We start from the raw sequence: 22603 nt of genomic DNA, 5'->3' as shown, positions 1-22603 counted from the left end.
TTCCACTGGGGCAAGTTGCCTTCAACTTTATCTTTGATTACTACTTCTGTTCCAGTTATTTTGTTTGGCTTTAGTCTCAGAACATCGATGATTCATTTACATGTGTTGACTCTTGTCTGACCCCCTATTATCTTGTCTCGTTTTCAATTGCTTATCACTTTCATCTATAGTGTAAGACACTGTTTCTCAACAGTGGAAGTTTGTCTTCCAATCCTTGATTAAATGTTTTTCAGTGTCATTTCTATATTTCAATGTGAATGTTAATTCCTATGTTACATATTTACTTTTCTTTGCTTCTTAACTCAAAATCAACCTGCTTCTTTTCTTATGGCTTTCTGTTCCTATCTTAGAAGGGCTATGTCTTCCTGCTTCTTATGGAGAATGCAAAGTAGCATTTACATGTTTTCTTTTGGCTTCTACATTAAATCATTTTTCAGAAGGCTACCTCTTCCCAACGTCTTTATGATGGTGTTTCACTTCCCTAGTTCTTCATATTTGGTTTAGAGTTTTATTTTGGACTTAACCCTACTTTGGTCATTCTGGAATGCAAAAAGACTCATACAGAGATTATTGTTTTCCAAAAGGCAAGGAACATAGGTCACTCTAGGTTTCATTCACTGTCTCCTTAGGCTGCCAGATAAATTAAGCAGAAAGAACCGAGAGTAAGACTGACATTTATATCCAAACAGTTATCATAATAAGCAATGCATAACCCAAGCCAAAAGAGTGAGCATAAAAAATTGTGCCCAACCTGCTTCGGAGTAAAGCCTTGCATCTGTCTTTACCCAATTGATGGGCACAGCTCCCACATAATTTTCAAAGTCTATTTAGAATTTCATATGGTGCAGTAGATCACTATATAGTGAGACCATCAATTCCAAGAGGAAAGGTCTCAATTACTCTTTGTCATACATCAAAAGAGTGAGTCTGTTCAGCAGAGTAATGATGTAGACAAGATTAAAGGGAGGCTGTTTTCAAGAACTTTGACAGCATTCATTTAGTACACTAATTAAAAGAGAAGTTTATCTATTGAGAGTGAAATCTACTTGACAGACACTTTGCTAATGGTCAGTGTAAGTTAGGTACTTGAGAGTTAAAAGATAGCATTTTTTTTAAGTTTGCCATAATTAAACTTTCACTAAGTCAGACACCACCACCCTCATAATTAAGTGAAAATTTTTCAATGCATAACTACCTTGAAATATGCTAATGTCTGCAAAGCATGCAAAAATCCAAGTTTTACCATCTGCTGGATGATTCATTTGTAAATCTGCCTAGTATTCCTTTGGGAAGTTCCAGCACGGATTTTTAACCTCATTATAAAAACTTGGTAGGAATGAATTCAGTAATATAGTATGTATGAAAGTGCTCTAAGCATTTGGAAGAATGTGCCACATTCATCCTAGACATGTTGAAATGGTATGTGTACTGTGATCAAAAATAAAAGTGTTTGAAAGTAATTGCATGGAGATTTGGTGTTTTAATCAAGAATACCAGAAAAACAGAGACTTCAGAGTAATATATTAGTCACAGAGAATTCTGGCCCAAACTAGCCATTGCTGGCAATAAAATAAAGACAATGGATCATTTGTTGGTGGTAAGCTCCTTTTGGGAAAGAACTGTGACTTACTCATTTTTATACTCCTGTACCCAAAATGTCCTTTCGAAGTTAATTTTTTCATATGCTTCTAAGATACCTGCTTCTGAGGCTGTGGAAACCACATTAAGAAACTTCAATAAACTTCTCAGTGTTTTCTTCCTTCCATGTGCTTCAATTGTATCATGCATGGGTTTTCTTCAGTTTCTCACCCAAATGGCTTCGCAACTTGACCTCTCTTCCTATCTTGACCAATGGGACTAGGGAACTTGGCTTCATAAAATTTACTGGCCTGGAAACTAGGCAATTCTTTCATAAGTTCCAAGAACTGCAGCTCTAAACATGAGGTTTTCCCCAGGACTTCGTAACTATAGGGGAGTTATTCACAGCTTCATCTGCAGGACGATGACCCCTATAATTGCACATTTTACAGCCTACAAAACTGGATGTGTCCACCCTGGGCTTCAACCCAAGGCTTAACCAAGGCCTAATGCACACTATGGCAGGAACCACTCACCTCCTTAGTCTACCTACCTATCAGCGGGGGGAAAAAGGGAAGGTACAGGACATAGTGCTTGGCCACAGTAGGTGCTCCATAAATATTTGTTGAAAAGGAGGTATCACGGGAAGCTAAGACTGGTAAATCATGGAAGTCCCATTAAGTTAAAATGCATCTGACTTCTTTTCTAGTAAGGTAACTGAGTATGAATCTCTAAGAACTGTCCAAGTGATAAGTGGTTTTATCCTCTTGTTTGAAATTGTTACAGATCTGGAATAGTTCTATTCATTCTGCTTTCAATCCAATTGAACAAACATTTATTGAACACTTATTATGTACTGACTGGCAAGGCACAGTTTCTGTTTTCAAGGTACTCAAAAATCTAGTAGGGAGATAGGCACTAAAGAGCTATTTATAATACAGTATGAAACAAGTAATAATATAACTATGTAGAAATATACTGATGCCAAACAAAGCAGGGAGTGATAATTTTGTTCCAGGGGTCAGGCTAGGCTTTACAAAAAAGGTAGCCTATGACAGAGTTTTGAGAGATGAATGGATTGGCTTGGTGATCAACAGAGAGAACATTTCAGGCAGAGGGAACCACACGTACAAAGGCATGGAGGAGTGAAACAGGATGAGAGGGCAACTAATTTCGTTTTTCTGAGGCTGAAATGATGAGTTAGGGCTTAACAGAAGTCATCTCAGGCCATCTTTGGAAGGGCCTGGTGTGATGTGTCAAAGATTTTGATTCAATTCTGTAGGCTATGAAAAGTCATCTTAAAGGTGCTTTTTTTTTTAATTAAACTTTTTACTCTGAGAAATTATAAATTCACATGCACTTGTAAGAGATAATACATGTACCCTTTACCCAGTTTCCCCCAATGGTGACATTTTGTAATGTTATGGTACAATATCACACCCAGGATGGTGACACTGAGGCAGAGCATCGCCGTCGCAAAGATCCTTCCTGTTATCCGTCTATAGCCACGCCCACTTTCCTCTCAGCCCACTCCCTCCTTAACTCCTGACAACCACTAATCTGTTCTCCATTTCTATAATTTTGTCATTTCAATAATGTTGCGTACATGGAATCATACAGTATACATATAACCTTTTGGGATTGGCTTTTTCATTCACTAATTCTCTGGAGATTCATCCAGGTTGTTGCATGTATCAGTAGCTTGTTCTCTTTATTGCTGAGCAGTATTCCATGGTATGAATACACCACAGTTTGTTTAACCATACACTGGATAAATAAATCTGGGTTGTTTCCAATTTGTGGCTATTATGAGTAAAACTTCTATAATGATTCATGTGCAGGGCTTTTTAAACTGTAGTAAAATATATGTGAGATAAAATTTACCACCTTCACCATTTTTATGGGTAACCAAGTTCCATGGCATTAAATATATTCACGTTGTATCCACCTCCAGAACTCTTCTCATCTTGCCAAACTGAGCTGTGTACCCATAAAAGTAATTGCCTCCTCCTCTCAGCCCCTGGCATGGTTGTGATTCTACTTTTTGTCTCCACGAATTTGGCTACTCTAAGTACCTCATGTAAGTAGAATCATACAGTATTTATCTTTCTGTGGCTGGCTAATATCATCTAGCATGATGTCCTCAAGATTGACCCATGTTGTAGCTTGAGTCAGAATTTCCTTCCTTTTTAAGGCGGAATAACATTCTACTGTATGTACATTTTAGTCTGTAGATATTTTGTTTATCCATTCATCTACTGATGGACACTTGGGTTGCTTCCACCTATACTTCAAACAACACTGCTAGGAGCAGGAATGTACAAATATCTGTTCAAACTCCCACTTTCAATTCTTTGGGGTATATACCCAGAAGCAGAATTGCTGGATCATATGGTAATTCTATTTTTAATCTTTTGAGGAATTATGAAACTGTTTTCCTTAGCGGCTATACCACTTTACATTCCCACCAATAGTGTACAAGGGTTCCAATTTCTCCACATTCTTGCCAACACTTTTGGGTTTCTTTCTATTATACTAGCCATCCTAATAGGTGTGAGATCACATGTACAGGTTTTTGTGTGAATGTAAGGCTTCATTTCTCTGGAATAAATGCCCAGAAGTGCAATTCCTGGGCCATATGGTACTTGTGTGTACTTTTTTAAAAAACGGCCAAACTTTTTTAAAGTGGCTTATCACCAGCGATGTATGAATGATGCAGTTTCACTGCATCCTTCTCAAGATTTGGTGTGGTCAACATTTTTTATTTTAGCCATTCTGGTAGATGGGTAGTGGTATCTCATTGTGGTTTTAATTTGCATTTCCCTATTGACTAATAAAGTTGAACATATTTTCAAGTACTTACTTGTCATCTGTATATCTCCCTTGGTAAAATGTCTCTTCCTGCCTTTTGGCCATACTCTGAATGGGCCGTTTTCTTTTTTACTTTTGAGTTTTGAGAATTCTTTATATATAATAATGCTAGGGCGCCTGGGTGGCTCAGTCAGTTAAGCATCTGCCTCCAGCTCAGGTCATGATCCCATGGTCATGGGACGGAGTCCCGCATAGGGCTCCCTGCTCAGCGGGGAGTCTGCTTCTCCCTCTGCCCCTCCCTCTGTTCAAGAGATATCTCTCACTCTCTCTCTTGCAAAAAAACAAAACAAAACAAAACAAAACAAAAATATATGTATACACATATATATATTATAATGCTAGAACTTTGTTGGATAGCAAAATTATTTGCAAATATTTTCTCCCACTTTGTAGCCTGTCTTTTCAACATCTTGACAGGGTCTTTTGCAGAACAAATGTTTCTAATGTTGGTGAAGTCCAATTTATCAATTTTTTCCTTTTACGGATCATGCTCTTGGTGACAAGTGTTTCTCTCCCAATGTTATAATCCCATGATTTTCTTCCTGTTTCTTTTTCTAAAAGTTTCATAGCATTATATTTTAAGTCCATAATCCATTTCAAGTGAATTTTTATATAAAGTTTGAGTCTTAGGTTGAGGTTTGTATTTTTGCCTGCGGATGTCCAAATACAACAGCACCATTTGTTGAAAAGGCTATATTAGCTCTATTAAACTGCTTTTGTGCCTTTGTCAAAAATCAGTTGGGCATATTTGTATGAATCTATTTCTGACTTCTCTATTCTGTTCCATTGACCTATGAATCTATCTTTTTACCAGTACTACCTAGTCTTTATTACTGTAGCTATACATTAAGCTTTGAAATCAAATAGACTGATTCCTTGTACCTCATCCTTCTTTTCTAAAATTGTTTTAGCTATTCTGGTTCCTTTGAAATTCCATATAAATTATAAAATAATCTTGTCTATATCTACGGAAACCCTCATTGGGATTTTCATAGGAATTGTGTTAAATCTGTTTATCAGTTTAGGGATAATTGACATCTTCACTATGTTGAGTCTTCTAATCCATGAATGTATTTCTTTCCATTTATTTAGATTTTCTTTGACTTCTTTCATCACCATTGTGTAGTTTTCCTCATGTAAGTCTTACACATGTTTTGTTATATTTACATCTACACATTTCACCTTTTTTTTTTTCTTTTTAGACAGAGAGAGCGGGGGAGGGGCAAAGGCAGAGGGAGAGAATCTTAAGCAGGCTCCATGCCCAGCATGAAGCCCGATGAGGGGCTCGATCTCACAACCTTGAGATCATGACCTGAGATGACATCAAGAGTCAGATGCTTAACTGACTGAGCCACCCAAGCACCCCTACACATTTCACTTTTTTTGAGCAACTGAAAACACCACCATATTTTTAATTTTGATTTTTTTTAATGTTTATCTTATATCCTATAACCTTGCTGAACTCACTTATTAGTTCTAGGTTTTGTTTGTTTTAGTTTGGTTTGGTTTGGTTTCTTAAAGATTTTATTTATTTATTTGACAGAGAGAGAAAGCACAAGCAGGGGGGAGCAGCAGAGGGAGAGGGAGAAGCGGGCTCCTTGATGAGCAGAGAGCCCAACGCAGAGCTAGATCCCAGGACCCCGGAATCATGACCTGAGCGAAAGGCAGACACTTAACCAACTGAGCCACCCAGGTGCCCCAGTTCTAGAAGGTTTTTAATAGATTCCTGACAATTTTCTACATAGACAATCATGTCTTCTGCAAACAGAGACAATTTGATTTCTTCTTTTCTGATCTGTGTGCATTTTATTTCATTCTCTTCCCTTATTGCACTGGCTAGAACTTCCAGCACCATGTTGAATAAAAAAGGATATAAGCAGATATCCTCATCTTGTTCCCAATTTTAGGGGGAAAGCATCGGTCTACAGTTAGCTGTAGGTTCTTGTAGATGCTCTTTATCAAATTGAGGACATTCCCCTATATTTCTATTTCCCTGAGAGTTTTTATCATGAATGTTGAATGCTGTCAAATGCTTTTTCTGCATCAATTGATATGATCATATTATTTTTCTTCTTTAGCCTGTTAATTTGGTGAATTACATTAATTTTCAATACTGGAAGAGAATCAACCCCACCCGGCCTGGTGTATAATTCTTTTTACATATTGTTGAATTGTTTTGCTAATATTATGTTTAAAAGTTTTACATCTATATTCATGAGGATATTGGTCTGTTATCTTTCTCTGGTTTTGGTATGAGGGTACTACCAACTTCATAAAATGAATTGGGAAATGTTTCCTCTTCCTATTTTCTGGAAAAGATTATGTAGAATTGTTGTTAACTTTTCTTTAAAAATTTGGTAGAACTTTCTAGCTAAACTTACTGGGTCTAGAGATTTCTTTTGGGGAATTTTTAATTATTAATTCAATTTTCTTATTCTATTAGCTACTTCATAATTGGTGAGTTGTAGTAGTTTCTGTTTTTCAAGAAAGTGGTCCATTTCATCTAAGTTTTAAGAATCCAAGTTCAGGCAGAAGTCTCAGATCCAACTCCTCACCCTGTACAGCCCAAGGCCTGAAATCTTTACCCCATGTACTAGATCCCATGACCTTGGCAACAATACTCACACACCGCATAGCTGCAGAATCAGCAGGCATGTTTAGAGCCTGCTCTACTAATATTAAATTCCTCGTTCATTTCCACCTGCAGAGATCCCTTTCTTTATTGCAAGTTTAACTATGCATTTAAAAATATTTTTAAAAATATTTTACTCAGCATTTCTACATGCTTATGAAAAATGGAGGATTTTCAGGCTATCCTAGTCCACCTTTTGCTGGAACCAGAAACTTCATCCTAACTTTATTCAAAGGAGCATACATTGAGAGAGGAAAAGAGGAGGTACTTGGCATGCAATAGCCAACCCCTGTCTGCCTTGCCCTCCCTGAGGTTACATTACACACAACAAAAATTTCTAATCAGATTTTTAAATTGTGTAAGCTTGTACACATGTAGGAAGGAGTAAATATTTGTGATTATCTCAACAAGTTAGACTACAATTCCCATGAAGGAAAAATAAATTAGTCTCCATGTAGGAAAAAAATCAATCAATCAATCAAAAGGAATAGAGGTGAGGTGCTGAGGGCAAAGGTGTCAGCAGATACCAATACAACTAATGTGATGATCAAGCTGCTCTGTGTGAGAACCTGGGAGGAGTGTCTTTCAATTCCTAAGAGGGAAATGGAAATACAGGGCAAAAAGTGGAGGAGGGTAGGCACAGAAGGACTGAGGGGTGATAGACCAGGAACTACATGGGCAAAGCGGTCTTTAAAAAAGTTATTGGTGGTGAGATGGATGAAAGGACTGTTGAGAACAGAACTGTGAATTAAAATTGTCTGCATACAATTGCATACTGTAATCTCCCTAATCTTCGCTCAAGTTCTGCTTTGACCAACAGCCTTTGGTTACTCCAAAAGAAGAGAAGGGGCTTTGTTTCACATCTGAGTCTATGTCAGAGCAGATAAGAAGACAGCCAGAGGCATGTAGAAGGAAACAGTCAACAGAAGTAGGAAATCAGGGCAAGGAGAATATTAGGTCATCCCCACAGAAACATCGAGGAGTGCTCTGAACTTCCAAAGGGCACACAATAGCAGTTTGGGCCTATTTACCTAGATCTCAATGGACCAGGAGCTTCCAGCTGACATCTGGGTTACATATCATCCACAAGCTCCTAGTTCATTGTTGAACCAATGGGTAACATATTGGGGACCAAGTAATATAGTGGATATATTCAAAGACCCAATCTTATACATTCGAAAAGAGAAAATCAAAGTGAGTTTCAGTTCCCCAAACACACGTACATACTCCAGTCCTTCATTATGACTGTAATCATCAACCCTTTCCAGGCCAAGCTGAGTTTTTCCCACTAGACAGGTTCTTGTAGAGAGCTCATGACCCCCTGACAGGGATGCCATAAAGAGGATTTGAACTTTGCATGGGTGGTGAGCTTTGGGCTGGATCAGTTTTAAGTTCTAGTCTAACTTGAAAGTGTTCAAATATAAGATAATGGGTTGATATATCTGTTTACTGAACCAAACATGTTTGTTTGGCTGATAATGACTGGATTTGATGAAAGGGAAGGAGAAAAGGAGTAAGATACACCTTGTGGTTAGGCAGACATATCTTGGGTGAACAAAAGTTGGGGAGTAACTGTCTATGGTTCTGAAACACAAATATGTCATGACAAAAACTAGAGTTTGAGGATGATGGTTCAGGTGATTTGGAGGTGCAAGCAAGAGGCGAGTGGGCCAGCCAAGCAGCTCTTACTATGATGTTGTTGTGAAGGGGAAAAGGCCAAGAGTAGGCAGGAGATGACCTTAGAAAGAGAATTAGATTCAAGAGATGATGCAGAGCAGTGCCAGTTCTAAGGGTTGAGTAGAGGTATCTATAGACTCTCTTCCTATAATCGCCTTCAGCCATCCCCCACAATCCCTCCCAATAAAAATAAAATTAAAATAATAAAACACTATTTTTTGATAAAAGCAATTAACATTTGCTCTGTCGTATGTATACATAATCACAAGTAGCTATAGGAAAATGCTAATTGTATTATTCTATGATCTATAAACAAAAACATTGTGCTGCTCTGCACCCTGGCTTCTGCCTCTACCCCCATTCACCACCATCACAGCTCAAGCGGTGGTTCGGAAACTGGAGCACATCAGAATCACCAACAGCTTTTGCTGGGACCCACCCCATGAGTTTCTGATTCAGCAGATCTGGTAAGGGGTACTTTTATTTCTCACAAGTTCGAGGGATCCAACTTTGAGGACCACTGAGCTAGACTGCTACCCCTAAACCCCTCATGCATAGAAATTCTAGAGCTGCCACTGTTGAAGATAAAGTTCCGGTTTCTGCTGAACAAGTGGGAAATGAAGATGTTCAGTCATTAAACACTGCTGAGGTAAGACCTAGAGCTCTATACAGGATCTGAACTTCTTAGAAATAGTTAGGGCTGTTTAAGACAAATGAGAAAATCTCCAGATCTAGTTCCTGCCCTATCCTGGGCCCTTTAAATGGCTCCGGTTCATCCACAGTCCATGCCCCTGAAAACACTGAACACCCAGCCACCAGCTACAGCCCACTGCTCATGGCATCTCTCAGCCCTTCCTCCCACCCATTTTCTCTTCTCCTTGTTCTCATCATCATGGTTCCATAACCCATCCAACCCCAAGTCAAGCTCCTAATGCTAGCAACAGACCCTCTTAGCTGTGACCAGCAATTTCAAAAAGTTCTCTGGCCAGACTCTAGCACTCTGTCAGATATGATTTTGAGTTTGCCCTGGGGTTCCACAATGGGTATCATCATGTAATAGGTGCTGGCTCACCCTCTATCCCAACCCCAGAGCTCACCCTTACTGTACACCCCTGTCTGTCCCTGCCCATTCTCTACCCAGGGAAAGGGATCATTCACCCAGATTATACACCCAGTACAAAAATAGCAAGTGACCTTCCTTTTGCTTTAACATCCATCCACCCACCCAAATTACTCCAGTTCTTCAATAGGATAATCTATTTTCAACACTACCTGGATTTTTACCTCCAAAAGCAAAAGAGGTCAAATGGGGCTTCATTTCCTTACTGCTTTTGATCCCACTATTTTCTTTTCAACCACTGCTCACCTCAGGGGAGAAAGCGAAGTAGTAAAAACTCCACAGTGGAGCAGCCCAGCTACACAAACTTTGGGGCCAACACCTCCCGCTGCACAGGCTCTTTCGAAACCCTGGACTGCCTCCAGGAAAGTCCACTGCACTGATTGCCGGCCTCTTTCAAGGCTCCTTGCACACCAAATTCTGGGCTTCTGCTGCCACATGGTGGCCATATCTGAACACTGCATGCAGCCTTTAGTCCCTGAAAAGTTGTATAGCCTTTTTTTTTTTTTGGATACACTTGACCTATAACATTATCTTAGTTTCAGGTGTACAACATAATGATTCAATATTTGTATATATTGTGAAATTATCACCATAAAAAAATCTAGTTAACATCTGTCACCATATGTAGCTACAGAATTTTTTTCTTGTGATGAGAACTTTTAAGATGTACTCTCCTAGGGGCGCCTTGGTGGCTCAGTCCTTAAGTGTCTGCCTTCGGCTCGGGTCATGATCCCAGGGTCCTGCGATTGAGCCCCACATTTAGTCCCACATTGACCCCTACATCAAGCCCCACATCAAGCCCCACATCAAACCCCACATCAAGCCCCACATCAAGCCCCACATCGGGCTCCCTGCTCAGCAGGAAGCCTGCTTCTCCCTCTCCCACTCCCCCTGCTTGTGTTCCTGCTCTCGCTATCTCTCTCTCTGTCAAATAAATAAATAAAATCTTTTAAAAAAAGAAAAATGTACTCTCCTAACAACTTTAAAATATACAAGACAGTATTATTAACTATTGTCACCATGCTATACATTATATCCCCAGGACTTATTTATAACTGTAAGTTTGTACCTTTTGACCCCCTTGTCCCCTTTCACCCACTCCCCACATCCCATCCCCCATCTACCTCTGGCAACCACCAATCTGTTCTCTGTCTATGAGTTTGGGCTCTTTTGTTGGTGGCAGGGTTTTTTTAATTATTATTATTCCAGATATAAGTGAGATCATACAGTATTTGTCTTTCTCTGTCCAACTTATTTCATTAAGCATAATCACCATGGAATGGACCTTGAGGGCTTTCTTTTTTTCTTTCTTTTTTTTTTTTTTTTAAGATTAGATGTTTCCTTCTCTACCTGTTAACCTCCACTCACTCCCTAAGCCTCAGCTAATGCTTCTCTCCTCCAGGAGGACTCCCTTGAATCCACTCCCACTCCAGGTCAGATGAGATCTCCCCATCTGGTTCACGCAGCTCCTTGTAACAATCTCTAGCATTTCCCTCCACATGCTGCATTGAAGCTGTTTACTTCTGCATCGTCTGATCAGACTATGAGCTCTCTGAAGACAAACTTACTTATGTGTGTCTCTAGGGCTTGGCACAGAAAAGTCCTCAATAAACATATGTGAAAAGAAGGAAGAAGGGAGGGATGGAATGAAGGAGAGAAGGAAGGGGACAGGAAGAGTGGTAATATATACAGTGACAATCACCCCTACTTACTGAGCACTAAGTGTGCCCACATTGTGCTTCATATTATTTATCCTGGGTTATCAGGGCAACATCCACCTCAACTGCCCCAGCGTCATCCAGTGACCAGCCCATCAGGGCCTCCTGGACCCTGATCCTTCCTATCACCCATGACCAATATTCGTTCTAACAGATCGGTGACCATGTCACGTGTGTTTAAGTATTTTAGCACTCACCCCTGCATGAGATCATCCACAGCCACTCTGGAAGCAAGTTCTAATACTGTCCTGGGATCCAGCTGCAGAAAGTGTGGCTTGGAGAGGTAAATTACTGCCCGAATTCACACAGAAGTCAGAATTCCTGGACATAGAACCCAAACCCAGACCTATCACCAGAGCCTGTGTCCTTAAGGGCCTCTAAGCACCCTGACATTAGTGTGTCGGGGACTCTTGAGGACATACTCCTCAGTGGTTTCAGGAGCCTGTGTGCTGACAGCAGGATGGCCTGCCCCTGCTTATGACGTGAGGGTGAAGAAGAGAAGTGGGGAACAGTGCTGGCAGGTACTAGTTTACTCTGTCTCCCTCAACAAGTACTTGTTCCTGCACCAGGCACGGTTAGTACATAGCTCGACCAGGTGCGGCCCCTGGCCTCCAGGAGCCTGCTGTCTAATGAGGAGACCGACATACACATGAAATGGACATCTCCAGGGAGGAGGGCTCTCCAGGCTGGCGCTGGAGGGCAGCCGTGCCAGCATCCCAGATGTCTGGACCAGCAGGGGACCCAGCCCCATAGCCAGCTAACTTCACCCCAGAAGTCCTGCGAGGTCAGGAGCACCAGCCTCAGGGGGCCCCCAGGAATTCCTCACCTGAAGGTCCAGCTCTTCATGGCACAGCCCTGGTCCCCAAAGGGCACCTCCAGCTCCAGGAGAAGGCTGAGATGCCAGTCAAGTGTGAAAACCTTTCAAAGGCTTCCCTAGAATCAGGGTCCATTCCTTAGGCTAGCACAAACACCCCTCTCAGCTTGACCCTGGGCTGCCTCTCCTTTGTCCCCTCTGTTTACATACTGAGAATATATTTTCAGGTATCTGGGGAAAAAAATTAAAAGGTCTGATATCAATCATTTTCACCATAATAAGAATGAATCCCTGTGTCCTCACTCCAAAGAGAATTTGCATTTCAAAATCTTCAAGTGACTCCCTTATTTCAGAGAAATCCTGATATCAGTGAGCTGGTAAAAGGGGATGTTTGAGGAAAGGTCTTCCAACCTAGATGGAACCAATTATAGTAAAGGTCACAGCAGTGTGGATCTATGAAGCCTGCCTTGAGCTGAAGCTTGAGCATCTCCACTACCAAGCTGGCAGACCCGAGTCCCTGAGCTACAGAGCTGGCAAACTCCAGCCCTCAGACCAGGGAGTCATGTGCACTGGGAATAGCCAAGATTTGGAGTCGGAAGACCTAGAATTCCATCAGTGAACAATTTTCGATGTTTTCTCCTAACTTGGTTGTCCTCATTTGTAAAATGGAGACACCACGAGACGGATATGAGCACTGGCTATCAGAGAGCTTTGCATGCAGTACCAGGTGAGGTGCTCTACAGGCCCATCACCCCCCAGCCCTGGGCTAATGCATGGGTGGGAAGTCCCCACACACAGGAGCTCCAGTCCCAGGACAGCAAGCCACATGACAGGTGCCATTCTAAATCATCTGCTGGTCCCAAGCCAACGTACCTTGGGCTCACATAGTACCTTACTCTCAAGTCCTCATTCTCTTGGACACTGTCATTCTTCTGTAGGTTTTGGTGGGGAAGATAATATTCTCCACTGTCTCCGAATCTCATGCCCCTCACTCCCTCCCTCCTTCCTCCTCCCTCCTCACCTCCGCTCCTAGAAGAATGACTTCCTGGTTACTCTCCATGCCCATGGCTGTCAAACAAATGCTCTGATTAAGGTCAGATTGATCAAAAGCCACTGCCAAGCATAAAATGATGGGGGTAGGGTGATGAAGGGGTCCCGATAGGATCCAGGGACTCACAAGATTCACTCCACAGGGTCCACCACCACAGTACTGCTATCTGATGGCACATCAAGTGTCTCCAGTCTAAAGGTGACAGGAACTGAGCTTGACCAGTGGGCTTTGGCATCGATTTTTGAGGAAGGTTCAGTGGTTCTGGGTAGTGGTGTCAGCCACTTAGAGACAGGGATTCCAAGAAGAAAGCCAAGCGTGGGTTGTGTTGCAGAAGTGACCAGAATGAAGCCTGCAAGGCTGGTAAACCAGATGGCCAAGGAAGAATCAGAAACCAGCCCTCAGAAATGCTAGATGTTTTCATGATTCCTACAGTCTAGTTCCCTCTGGTTCTCCTTTAGGATTTCTTAATATAATCAACACAGTTCATCTCTTGCAATATGGGGAAGCTGAGGCAAGTATATTGATTCAAGCATGGGCAAAATCTATAGAGAAATGAGCCGCATATTCCAGAGGCATCAGGAATCAGAATGTGAGACCCCCAAGGGAATGAAACCCTTGGGACGACTTGGGAGGCCACAGGGCCAGCCCATCCTTCCAGCTCTTTTCTGCGGACCACCCCCCACCCACCTCAGCAAGTCCAGTTTTCACAGCATTTCCCGCCTGTGTTCCTGTTTCCCACTCCTATCAGGCCGACATCCATGCTGGGCAGGGCACACAGTCAGGGCTTGATGCATGTCTTAGCAGGTGCCAACATTGGAGAAGGTTGCAGTATTCATCTTCAAGCCTCCAAAGAGAAGTCTGTCATCCAAATACTTCCAATCTCCCCAAACTGAACATTTCGTTCACACCATACCACAACATCAAGGTCATTTTCGATGCAGTTAAGTGTCAATCAGACAACGCTACAACAAGAATTATTTTTTTCTGGTTCAATCCCCAGCACCTCCACCAAAAAAAGAAAAAAAAAATATTTTTTTCTTCCTAAAGGCCACCTAATTTTCTCCCTCTAGTATCTGCTATGAAAAGATTTAGGAATTAATGGTACCATCTGATCCCCCCCCCCCCCCTCAGGACATGGCACAGTCAGGAATTTTCTTTCCCTTTTTTTTTGGTTCCAGAATCAGCCCAACTTCACTGGTTTGCCACTAATTACTTTTTGCTTGTATATTTTGTTTCTCTCAGTCCTCACCTTCTATGAATAAGCTTTCAAGTGACATATCATCCTTCGAACCCAGACACAATTCAGAAGTTGTGGAAGCTATTTACAAGCAAAGTCACTCTCCTCGGGGCACTTGGGTGGCTCAGTCGTTAAGCATCTGCCTTCGGCTCAGGTCATGATCCCAGGGTCCTGGGATCGAGGCCCGCATCGGGCTCCCTGCTCCGCGGGAAGCCTGTTTCTCACACTCCCCCTGCTTGTGTTCCCTCTCTCGCTGTCTTTCTCTCTGTGTCAAATAAATAAATAAAATCTTTAAAAAAAAAAAAAAGTCACCCTCTTCTGTCTGGGAAGGGACCAGCTGCTCCAGCTGTCGTTCTGGCTTCTCGGTGATAAGACCCCGTCTGCCCCTTCCTACCGGTCATGGTGAGCATCAAAGCAGCAGGCAGGGGCGCCTGGGTGGCTCAGTCGGTTAAGTCTCTTCCTTCCTCTCAGGTCATGATCTCCGAGTCCTGGGATCAAGCCCCATGTCCAGCTCCTTGCTCAGCAGGGAGCCCGCTTCTCCCTCTCCCTCTGCCCCTCCCCACTGCTCCTGCTCTCTCTTGCACTCTCTCTCTCAAATAAATTTAAAAAAAAAAAATTTTTTTTAAAAAAAGAGAAAGCACCAGGCACTCCCACAGAGGTGCATGCAGCACAATGCACACAGAATGGTTGGGTTACCATTCTGGCTTATTAATTTGCCTGACTACTGCTCGGGAGATAAAGAAATAAAGGGACTAAAAGCATATTCATCATCCTCATTGAGTTGTGGGATGAAATACTTATTTTGGGAAGTAATGGTTCCAGGTAGGAGGGCAGTGAGAAGCGAGTGTTTTATTTCACAGCTTCTAAAATGTGAGCATTTAATGCTCTTGCATTATCATATATTATTACAGTTCTATAAAAACCATTTCTAGGAATCAATCTCAAAGTTTTGAAGCCTCCTCAAAAAAGCTGGAAGGCAGAATTTAGAAGGCCCTGCAAATAGAGAAATTATACTTTCAATTCTATGCATTAAGGCTTACTATAGCCGTATCCACACTCAAGACTCGATCTACCTTATATAAACAGTGCAGTGACTGGGAACTTGTGTGCCATGACTTCAAAAGTAGGTAACATTTTTATAAAGGAGAGAAGATGGGTATGAATTTTCTGTTTTTCAGATGGAAAAACTGAGGCCCAGAAACTATCCGTGAAATTACTTTAAGCAAAAGCCAGCAAGTGGTGATGGTGCTGGAAAGAAAAATTCCATTTTGATTGACAGCCCCACCATTTCTCTGCTCCAGGCCTTGGGGAGCACCTCCACCCAGCACTGCTCAACCTCTGGTATTTCTGCTCCCTTATTGGGATCTGGGTTTTCCTTCCGGGACAGCATTAATTGGCTGCGTAATTTGCTGACCACACTGGCACAGAAAACACTGAGAAGTGTTTGACTCCTGTTCTCCCATTATGATCGAGACCTGGAGACAAAAGAGTCAAAAGAAGTTGATGGGGAGCTCCAAGGCCCTTATGGGAACCCTGTGCCCAAGGAAAACCATTCAATCTATCTGAGCTTCAAAAATGTCACCTAAAGGAGGGAAAGCCCGTGGAGGCAGCCCGTAAATCCACTTTGGATGGTGATGACACTTTCACACATGTGTGGACCTTGGCAACTATGAGCATTTCATATACTCCTCCTCATGTTATCTTCATAAAAAGCCCACCTCCACTGCAGGGCTCTCTGAGGGGACTCCCAGTGAGCAGTTCTCAAACTCAAACGTGCACAGAAACCACCTAGGGGTTTGTTTCATTCAGATTCTGATTCCTTGGGCCTGTGGCTCTGCATTTCTAAAAATCCCCAGGTGATGTCAATTCTCATGTTCCCAGGACCCCACTTGGAACAGCAAAACACTAGAGCACAGTTTGATAAACCACACACAGTTCTGAGGATTGAAAAGGTAATAGCAATGAATAGCTCACCCGTGGTGGGGCTCAAATGAAATATTAACCCATTGAAGATATTTCTTATATGACTCTTTCATTGACAGTGTTTTACTGACACCTGGCAGGATTACAGGGGTGGACAATGCAAGTAAAAAGACCTCTGAAGGAGCCCAGAAAAGGAGTGAAACAAGATCTACTCACGAGAGAAGCGGGCAAGTGGTCTGGCGGTCTTGTCTCCAGCTTCATTTGCAACTAGGAAAAAAAAAAAAAAAAACAGCACAATAAGAACAAGGCACACAGTCCACATGCCCAACCTACAGCTAACCCTCTGGATGATTTGACATTAAACTATGTCTGATGATCTTTGTAAGAGAATAAAAGCAACTTCACTTCCTCTCTTTCTCTTATTTCCAGGGCTGCTCTCAATGTCTAAATGAGGGCAAATGTTTTAATCATTTTGATGAGTACATTTGAATAAAGCTGGAGAGGACCTAAACAATATCTAGTTTACTATGCCTAGAGGTGGTAACTGGCTTGCACCCACATGGTAAGAGGTGTGAATGCCTGAGTTCCAAGCCAGTATATGTCCTCCTGGTTCAAGCTTCCTCTTATCAGGCTGTCTTGAAACACATAAATGCACCCACTCCATAAATTCAATCTGCTCAGATGGACAGGGGCAAAGCCAAGACAGGATTTCAGATTTCAGAAGATAACAACAAGGTTAGTTTTTATTAGGAAAGCTATTTAAATTTAGATGCTCACAAACAGGGAAGTTCAAAAGGGGGAGGGGGTGGAATTGTTCAGAGAACTGCCCTAGAAAAGCTTACCCTTAAAGCTTCTCAGCAGGGCATTTTACCCTCCTCTGCAAAGCCTCTATATAATTTATCATGTAGATAGAGTCATAATGAATATCCCCTATATTTATGAACACCACCTTTGTGACTAAAAATAGAGATCAATCATTAAGTAGAAACACAAGTTTCACTCACTTTAAGTATCACTTTTAATGCCCATAAAGATTACAGCTTGGTTGTTTTATATATTCATAGTAAACAGGCACAGATACTTGTGGTCAACTTGAACCAAGCACCCAAAGCAATTAACTGGAAAAACCTGTTCGTTTTAGCTTACAAAAAAACACTCACTAGATAGGCAGGAAAAAAAATGAGAGAGATGGCTAAAGTAATCATTAATGTATGCAAAGTTGCAGTAGCCAGACAAAAGAAATAACTACTTCGTAAACATTACATCAATTTGCAAAGAATGGAAGGAGTAAAAAATATATATATTCCTTTCACCCTCTCACAAAGATAAAGATTTCACAATTCACTACACTGGGCAGATTTTAAAAAGTTAATGGATCCAATCTCGGTCTACTTTTCTGTCATTTGCATTGCCCATTGTCCGCACTCGCTTTGTAGATTACCAACAAGACGTTATACAAAACGACCAGCAGGGGGAGGTGACATTGCATCCTGCTCCAATTACCTCCCACACCCCAGCATTTCAAAAAGAAAGAGAGCGAGAGAGGGAGGGAGAAGCAAGCCCTAGTTAGGTATAGACATGAGTTTCCCGGGCCCTGAGCTCAAATTATTTCCTCTTTAGACATCATAGATCTCTAAAGAAAGAAAACAGACCAAGGTTTGTTTTCCCCCAAAATATTTGCTGCAGTGATGGGCTGCTTTTAAAGGAGGAAAACCAAGACCACTGCCATTGCTGAAAACACCAGCAACCACTAGAATGTTCAATTTGGAGAATGAGCATTTTCCCTGTGGGAAGGAAGAGGACACAGTGACATGTGACAATTGCAGTCACAATTTTACATGCAGCAATGACTGTTTCCTCACGCAAAAGCTTTTTCCTCCTCTCCCCACCACCCTATCCAAGGATGGGAATTGCTGACCCAGATCCAAGTCACACCAGGAGAAGCAGGAATCCAGATCTAGGCCAGTGGGTACCAAGAGAGTTGTCTCTACCCAGAAGGAATTTGAACCATGCCAGCGGTATTATTTTCCTAAACGCAGACCCAGTGCCACACTCCCTTACTCCAACGTCTCCAGCGATGTCCAACACTTACAAGACCCAATCCAGCTAACATGACCTGGCATCCAACGCCTGGCCCCATCTATTCTTCTAAGCTCATTCTATTTGCCAGAGCATCTGTCAGTCACATGCTCTAAACTGACAATTCCCAAACACACCCTACATACCCTCTCTCCTCCTACTCTTGTTCCTTTTGCTCCCTCCCCGGGACACCCCTCTCCACTGCTTCACCTGCCAACTTCTACTCATCCTTTAAGATTCAGGTGGAGCCATTCATTTCTGAAAAGCTTCCCTGACTCTCGCCACAGCTTCTCCATCCCATAGATCTCTGCCCATACACCTAACTCCCCTCCCAGACCAGTGGTTCTCAAACTTCTGCAGGAGTCAGAACCACCAGGAAGGTTTGTTAAAAAACAGATTGCAGCATTTGTTAAAATGCAAATTTTGATTCTGTGAATCTGGGGTGGAGCCCGAGAATGTGCATTTCTAACAAGTTCCCAGGTGATACCGAGGAGCTGGCCTGGGGACCATATATTGAGAACAGCTCCTCTCAATTACAAGCTACCCCCTCAAGACAAGGAGCGTAATTGTTCATCTTTGTATTTCCAGTCTTTTGAACCCTGAGTGAGTGACACACGGAATAACACATAGGTCAATATTTTTCGAACTAAATCAAGTAGACTAAATCGATACCACAGCCAAAGATGGCTTAGTAGACCAAGAACCTAAGACTGGCTTCCAGAGGACTCTAAAAAGTCCCAGGTGTGTTGTTCGGCCCCACAATGTTTTTAAACAATTAGTTGTCTACATTTAAAAAGCAAGAGATTTCAGGGTCTCCTGGGTGGCTCAGTTGGTTAAGCATCCAACTCTTGATTTTGGCTCAGGTCATGATCGCAAGGTCGTGAGATCGAACCCCACTTTGGGCTCTGTGCTGGGTATGGAGCCTACATAAGATTCTCTCTCTTCCTCTGCCCCTACCCACCCCCCTCTTAAAAAAAAAATCAAGAGATTTCAAATATAAATTTAACTTGTCAGCTTTTCTCAATAACTGAATGGCTGTCCAATTCACAGGCCAGCAATGGATCACCACCGAGACGCCCCCTACAGGTGGTTCTGCCTCCTGCATGCTCAGGAGACAGCTCTTGGCTGACGGCACTGGATGTTCTATATTCTCGGCATGGTCCACAAGGCAAATGAAAACAAAAACTGTTTAAAATCCTAAAGAATGAAACTAAAACTCAACAGAAACCAGCACTACAAAAAGTGGTTGTGGCCAAGCTTGCTGAGCCCTCTGTCCCCAGCCCACAAACTGCCCAGGCACACTCCACAGACTGCTCAGACACACCTGGGCTTCTCAACCAGCACAGGAGCCCTCGTTCGCAGCTGTTTGCCCTTTATTTTAAATATATATATATACAGCAAGTCTTAACAACAAAGTAGATGTTCCATTTATCAGATGCAATTAGAGCTTGAATTTGACAAAATCTCATAAAAGTGATTATGAGGATTTAAGGGAAATTATCCACATCAATACTGTTGGGCAAAACACCCAGACCAGTATATATCATTGATTCCACTGACACTGAATTGTAGGTCTAGGCTACATGTCTATACAGGCACAAAGGAACAAGTGGAAGGATGTGTACCAGATATATTAATAGTTATTTCTTCTGTATGCTGGCATTTGAGGAGATTTTTAACCTATTTTATACTTTTCTGCATAAACCCAATAGTTTATGATACTCGTGCACCATGTTTATAATCAGGAAAAATGTTTTTATTAAAGGGGTAGAAAACAATTGACTATTATTTGATGTACATTAAAATTTTAGATACTGTGTGTGTATGTCTATTTATTTATATAAATTATGTATGTTTTAGATTCAGATTCCAGAGCAGGCTTGGATCACAGAATCCAGGAGATTTTCCATCTCTAGTCCAAGAGGACTCCCTGTAAGACTCAAGAAACAAATCTCCCACTCTGCTCTCCAGGGAGTTCCACACTTTCTAGGTCAGGGATTTGTAGCCCTGGCCGCACATTAGAATTACTTAGGGAACTTCTTAAAATCCTGATGCCTAGGCCACACCCCAGCCCAATTAAACAGAGCCTTGGGAATGGGACCCAAGCATCATCCCTATTAAGCTGCTAGCTGATTCCACTGAGCAGCTGAGAAGTACTAATAGCTGGTGTAACTTCATACATCTTCATCAAAGCAACATTCAGGAAGGAAGGTGTGGCTCAAATTCTTTCAAAAATAATTACCCCTATTCAATTCTTCTTTTCAGGATGCTTTTGTTTTGTCATTAAAATCGTGAACAGAGACATGCCTCTGCTTTAAGAAAAAATCAACTGTTAAGACTGCAAACATAAGTATGGGGACACATTAGTGAGCAGCTCTTCACATTATAAAGGGTTTCTTATAAAACGATTGCCTCCAAACTTCCACACGTGTCCTGAGCACCAACTATGAGCTCAGCACTGGGCAAGGCCCTGGGTGGACTGCAACAGTTGATTTCACTCAGTCTTGACATACAAATAAGTTAGGGGGAAAAGCAATGCCTTTCAATCTGGGTTTATCCCAGCCTGACGAGCTTGGGAACTGACTTAAAATGATAATGATGATGATGATCCAGATTCGTTGGTCCAATCCCAGAAACACTGAATCAGAATCCCTGCAAGTGGGGACAGGAGTCTGGGTTTTAATCAATTGCGTCAGAAGCTACACTCACATGTGAAAAGCAGCATTCTAAATGAAGTGTGCCCCCGGTATGTCTGTTGTATTTCCCGCCCACCAAAAAAAACCCAAAATGGCCAGAAGCAAATCTTAAAGGAAGGGCTTGCCATGGAGACCATTGGGAGGGAAGCAGGAGAGACAGGACGTTAACTCAGAACAATGAGCACCCCAGCCCCAGACAATGAAGGTGGTACTGATGTCCCAGCTCAGCTACAAATAACCCAGGCCATCAGAACAGGAGGGAGGTGGTCCAAATAGTTGTGGCGGTGGCCTGGGCAGGTGCACACTGCTTTGTAACCAAAACTAGCACCAAAAACACTGCCGCCCTTGTTTTGAAGACTCTGGCACCTGGGCGAGTATAAACACAGCTGGGGGCTGGGCGCCGGGGCCAACGCACAGTTAGAAGCAAGCTGGGAAAGAGTCTGCCTTCCTGGAGGGAAATCTGCCCAATGCAGATTCTGTCTGCTGCTTTACCACAATCTCTGAGGCCAGCCCAGGGACCCTCTCGAAGTGAGGTCCTTTGGGAAGCCTGGTGGGCTGGAAAGCCAGCACAAAGGACTCCCAGAGAAGAGAGCCTTAGAATGAGGTTCTAGGTACCTTCCTAAGTTACTGTAAAAGATGCAGCTGACTGGCCTCACCTCACACTGCCTCCAGCTTGCAAAACCCAGCAAGGAAAACTGGATGGGTGCTGGGGAGGAAGAGACTTGGTCCAAGATCATCATCTTTGCTTAGCTGTCCCCTTCTAAGTAAGGACTTCGGTGATCACATTACTAAGATCACAACTCCCGACTTCCCCTCTTCCTCTGCCCCCATTCCCCTCCCCTGCTCTATTCCTCCCCACAGCACTGTCACCTTCTCATATGCTCTGTGCTTTCCTCATAGGGCTCATTGCCTTCCTCCTTCCACTACAATGGATTCTCTGGACCAGCACCAGGGAAGAAGGCCATGATCATGATCATATGATCATGGTGATGTGATCCAAACTCAGAGCATGGATTCTCTGCCAATGAAAGAACTTCTACATCCCCAGTACCTAGATGCCTGGCACACAATATTTATCATACGAATCAATGGCCAACCTTCTACCAACCTACCGTGCAGAGTGCAATGGGGGCCAAGAATTGGAAGGAGACGAGGAGGGGAAGGTACAAGGATGCTAGCACACAGTGAACAGTTCTATGTGCTATAA

At 42.4% G+C, this 22603-nt stretch overlaps 1 protein-coding gene across 6 annotated transcripts in view; it reads right to left on the bottom strand.

Annotated features, from left to right (window-relative positions):
* PDE1C (phosphodiesterase 1C) overlaps window positions 1–22603 on the bottom strand; it is a 489759-nt gene that overhangs the window by 387994 nt on the left and 79162 nt on the right. For all 6 annotated transcript variants that reach the window (XM_032401816.1, XM_032401818.1, XM_032401817.1 and 3 more), the window contains exon 2: window positions 16838–16888. In XM_032401816.1, coding sequence (XP_032257707.1) covers window positions 16838–16888 — 51 coding nt within the window. The remainder of the gene's footprint in view (window positions 1–16837; window positions 16889–22603) is intronic.

Source organism: Phoca vitulina, unplaced genomic scaffold, assembly GCF_004348235.1.
Source record: "Phoca vitulina isolate PV1807 unplaced genomic scaffold, GSC_HSeal_1.0 scaffold4, whole genome shotgun sequence".
Lineage (NCBI taxonomy): Eukaryota > Metazoa > Chordata > Mammalia > Carnivora > Phocidae > Phoca > Phoca vitulina.
This window is presented reverse-complemented; position numbering and strand designations above follow the sequence as displayed.